The following is a 5,000-nucleotide window of genomic DNA, read 5'->3' as shown; positions in this document are numbered from 1 at the left end:
ACAGAAACAGTTCCAGTACAAGTATTAAGAGATGGGTGAGGTTTGGCAGGAATGGATTTGCCAGTAAGGTCAGTTAAGGTAGATAATGCACGAGCTTGTAACCTTGACAAGGCATGAACGATCAGAGCGACTGCGAAAGGTAACCGTGCCTACTTGTTTCTAGAGGCACTGCTGAAAGAGAGGGTTATTCTCAGAATAGGGGTCTGTGGGGGGAATCACAGAGAATCGATCCCACTTGGTTGGGCCAAATAGAGTACTCAGAAGGTTTGCAGAGGTAGAGGCAGTAGAAGGATGAGGACGAGAGTAAGATGGGGTAGTGTGCAGTGGAGTAGTTCTGTGGGGTGAAGGACAATAAGGATGAAGAGTAGTAATAAGTAAAATATATATATATATATATATATATATATATATATATATATATATATATATATATATATATATATATATATATATATATATATATTTATATTTATATATATATATAATATATATATATATACGCACATGTATATATATTTATATCTATATATCTATATATGTATTTATCTATATCTATCTATCTATCTATATATATATGTGCATGTGTGTGTGTGTGTGTGTGTGTGTATGTGTGTGTGTGTGTGTGTGTGTGTGTGTGTGTGTCTGTGTGTGTGTGTGTGTGTGTGTGTTTGTGTGTGTGTGTGTGTGTGTGTGTGTGTGTGTGTGTATGTGTGTGTGTGTGTGCATATATAGGGAGATATATATATATGTATATATATATATATATATATATATATATATATATATATATATATATATATATATATATATATATATATATACATTATATAGATAGATATATACATGTATGTATATATATATATATATATATATATATATATATATATATATATATATATATATATATATATATATATATATATATATATATATATATATATATATATACATATGTGGGTGCATGTGTGTGTGTGTGTGAAGACAAAGACAAAAGTAAGAGCAAAGGAATCTGTGTGAATGGGTTAATTGACTGAACATTTGATTATTCCCTCAGATATAACATGTGATCAAACAAACCAAAAGTTCTTCAAGTCTTTGTTGTTAATTTCATTTTTGATCTCGTTGACATAATTTTTTCAATGATTTGGTTCACTCTCTCTGCATACTTGATGGAAAGCTATTGCATATTGGGTTAATTTTCTTTACTTCTTAAAATACAACTTTTTTTTTCTCTTTTCTCTCTATGTCTGACTTCCTCTCCTTTTACCTTCCTACTTTCAGATCATACAAGAGGATATAAATCATAGATTTGCTGATTCTTGTAACTTTTTTTTTTTGACATGAAAAAGGCATACAGAAGAACATGTAAATCTAAAATACGAATACAATGTAATACATACTCTTAAATTAAGAAAAAAAGAAAAGAAAAAAAAAATGATCATAATACCTTCCTCTGAAGTGTGACCATGATTTACAATTAGTTTTATGAAAATGGTTTCCTCCTATTCAAAAAATGTTCACAATAAGCTGCTTTCATAAACTATTGGTCAAGATTGGTTAATTAGGAAATGAGGAATACAGTGTTTTGATAACATCTCTTAAGTTGATGTATAATTTCTTTGATATCACAGAGGTACAGATCTAAACACTTGGTATTAATATTTAAAAAATAAAATTAAATAAAAGTAAAACTATACACATACTTTATGTAATAATATAAACATTGAAAAATAATATTCAATCTGGTAACATAATGTAAACTATGTAGCTGATCCCCCTCCAGTGCTTGCTTGCTGTTCAACTGGAAAAAAGAGAACATTATTAATATAGACTAAAGAAAAGAAAATTTGAGTACACAAATGAGAAAAATTTCTATGATTACAAAGAAGAAACACTTTCCATACAAATTTTGAAAGCAAATATTATTTCTACCTGTGTAACTAAATAATAAAATAGAAATTAAAGGAATATACCACACCTAAACATACCATCCTGTTCAACATAAAAAGCAACTATATATCAAAACTGTAATTAAACAAAAATCAATAATGCAACGATAAAATGATAGTATTTTCCTCTAACTATAAAGGATGACATACCTATATGTGCACACAAGGGGGCAAAAACACATTTTGCATGTCAATATACAATTATTTCTGCTACAATTACTCAATTTGGATGTTTCTAGTATCAATAATTTGGATATTACTTATTGGCCATTTTTTGCCATGTTTTATTAAGGGTGCACACATACCTGGTGAATTCCACATTTTATCCATTGGGGATTAAAAGATAAATGAAACAGTAGATAAATTCAATCCATGCTGTATCCTTAGTATTTACCACCATTTTAATCAGCCAATGAAATATGCATCTCTTTATGATAATCATTTTACTATAATATCGAATACACAACATGGCAGCCCCATAAAGTCTTTCACTATAATTATTGTAAAAATAAAAAGTACAAATATTTAGTAAGAAAAGAGTGCATTCTAAAAGGAAAAGGCAGAATATACATCATTTCATCAGCTACATCTCAATCTAATCTCGGTGTTAATGCGTAGGGCACCGATAAGCACAAATAATGCAATGTATGGTTGGGTGCTGGGGTGGGGGAAACGACATTGAATCTACTTCATACCATATTCACCTTTATATGCATATTCCAAGGCTGTGGAAATTGTCCTCATGTCGGATTCAATAGTTGTCGCCCAGTTCTGGACGTGCCCGACTTCTTTCATGGAATCGGTAAAAGATGAGATGAGACCCAACCACTGAGACGTCTGACGCTGGAAGTTAGTTGCATTTTGCTCAAGCTGACTCGCTTCGCTATCTAGCCTCTTTTGGTTTAAGTAAGCCTGGGCAACACTGGAATGTAAGAGAAGTAAATATAGAAGCTTAGCCTAAGGGAGAAATGAGAAATGCTACATCTCAAACTCCATTTCATGTAGATTTTAAGGGTGTATTTGTATGTCCCTAAATATCCTGAGTGTGCACTGGCACGTGTTTGTATGTAAATAACTTTGAATACAATTTCATACAAATTCAATTGAAGTAATGTGTAGTCACAGTATTTCATCCTTAGTTCTTAATATTTAAAACTATCATTAATATGAGACATAAACAGTCCTGTATGAAAGAGATGCACTTTTTCAAGATATCAAAATACAGAAAATTGGTCTCGTAATTTTGTAGTGCCAAGGAAAACTGTGAATGAAATGAAAATATAATACAACAGAGAAATACATTTGACAGCCAAATTTTTCACGTTATTTTCATTCTACTTATATGATTGATGTTACAATGGTATATGAAATATTTAATACTTAAATCATATAGTACGAGATACATTTAGAATCCTGAAAAAAGGCAATATCACTAATATGTTCTGCATAAAATGAAATGAAAGCTTGGCAATCTGTACCAAACAGTATTTTGAGACACTGTGAATGTTTAGTCATCTTTGGGTACTTTATATATCAGAAACAGATTGGGATACTGCACTATGTAAAAAAAGAATTCACATTAAATTCAACTACTTATATACATACCCAACGTTGAGATGATCAACCAGAGCCTGGGTCAGATTACTGCTAGCCTGCACAGCCTCTTTTCTTCGCCTTTCTGAAATATAAAAAGTTTTGCATTCAAGCTAAAACTTTCAAGTTCCTGATCTGACAAAAAAAAATTGTAGTAGTAGTATAGTAGTAGTAGTAGTAGTAGTAGTAGTAGTAGTAGTAGTAGTAGTAGTAGTAGTAGTAGTAGTAGTAGTAGTAGTAGTAGTAGTAGTAGTAGTAGTAGTAGTAGTAGTAGTAGTAGTAGTAGTAGTAGTAGTAGTAGTAGTACTCTACAGGCTGTTTCAAGTTATCCAGACAAACATAGCCTGCTAACTGTACAAAATTATGCAAATTGCTATCAAGAAAATGTATGATGAGAAGCAGAAATTCACACAAGGGATCTGTAAGAAGAAAAAACACAAAGGAAACTGTACTTTGTCTGTCAATGATAAAAAGATATATATTCTCAGAAAAAAATATTTAAACACATATATAAACATATATATATATATATATATATATATATATATATATATATATATATATATATATATATATATATATATATATATAAATAAAGACAATAAATTTAATTAAAATACTTAATCTGACATCATTATGAATATATATATATATATATATATATATATATATATATATATATATATATATATATATATATATATATATATATATATATATATATATATATATATATGAAAAGTATAAACAAATACTGTAGACTTCAGAAAAATATTCTAAAAATAGATATAACAAATTCATAATCATACTGGGCTATGGCAGCAATCTAACCAACATTTATGCACAAAACACGTCATTCCTGGAAAATGCGTAATCAGTATTGGGAGTATTACTAATGACAGTCTGAACTCTACCTACAGGAGTATAAAGTACTGTGTCTCTCCCTTTCCTTTTGTCAGGCTGAACCAACTTTTACAATCTGTTAGTCTAATGGTTTTCTAATTTTGCTCGCTGTCTCTATTTCTTTGAGGCTACAATAAATAAAAATGTGGCTAGATGTAAAAATCAATTCAACATAAATCTAGGATTAACACATAAAGTCTTACCCTGTTCTTCCTTCCGACTTTGTTGTCTCGTCTGGTGCTCTTTTACCATGCTCGACAACATCTTGCTTATTCAGTCTGTAGTATCAATGCAACCTGATACACATAAAAATATTGTATGTTAATATTCATAAATATATTTCTAATACATGTACAGAAGAAATAAAAGGAAAAATATATCAGAAATTAGAGTAAAGATACAAAATTCATCTTGCAGCAAGTAATTCCTACTGTAAAACATTGTATTCTACAAAATATTAGAGTTAGTAGAATTTTACTTAACAAAATATTAGTTACCTGTATTTGTAAGCATTTTATAACATCACTGGAAGCTTTTAATAACTTTGGAAAAGAA

General features: G+C 29.6%; 1 protein-coding gene across 1 annotated transcript in view; it reads right to left on the bottom strand.

The window, feature by feature from the left end:
* Positions 1-1,313: 1,313 nt before the first annotated feature.
* The window catches only part of Blos1 (biogenesis of lysosome-related organelles complex 1 subunit 1), a 5,053-nt gene continuing 1,366 nt past the window's right edge, over positions 1,314-5,000 (bottom strand). The window contains exons 2-5 of the mRNA XM_027374145.2: positions 4,649-4,741; positions 3,555-3,627; positions 2,654-2,871; positions 1,314-1,801 (exon numbers count right to left, since the gene is read on the bottom strand). Coding sequence (XP_027229946.1) covers positions 1,761-1,801; positions 2,654-2,871; positions 3,555-3,627; positions 4,649-4,709 — 393 coding nt within the window. The 5' untranslated portion in view covers positions 4,710-4,741 and the 3' untranslated portion in view covers positions 1,314-1,760. The remainder of the gene's footprint in view (positions 1,802-2,653; positions 2,872-3,554; positions 3,628-4,648; positions 4,742-5,000) is intronic.

The sequence above is a fragment of the Penaeus vannamei genome, chromosome 32 (assembly GCF_042767895.1).
Source record: "Penaeus vannamei isolate JL-2024 chromosome 32, ASM4276789v1, whole genome shotgun sequence".
In the NCBI taxonomy this organism is placed as follows: domain Eukaryota; kingdom Metazoa; phylum Arthropoda; class Malacostraca; order Decapoda; family Penaeidae; genus Penaeus; species Penaeus vannamei.
The sequence above is the reverse complement of the archived record's forward strand: the minus strand, read 5'-3'. Positions and strand labels throughout refer to the sequence as shown.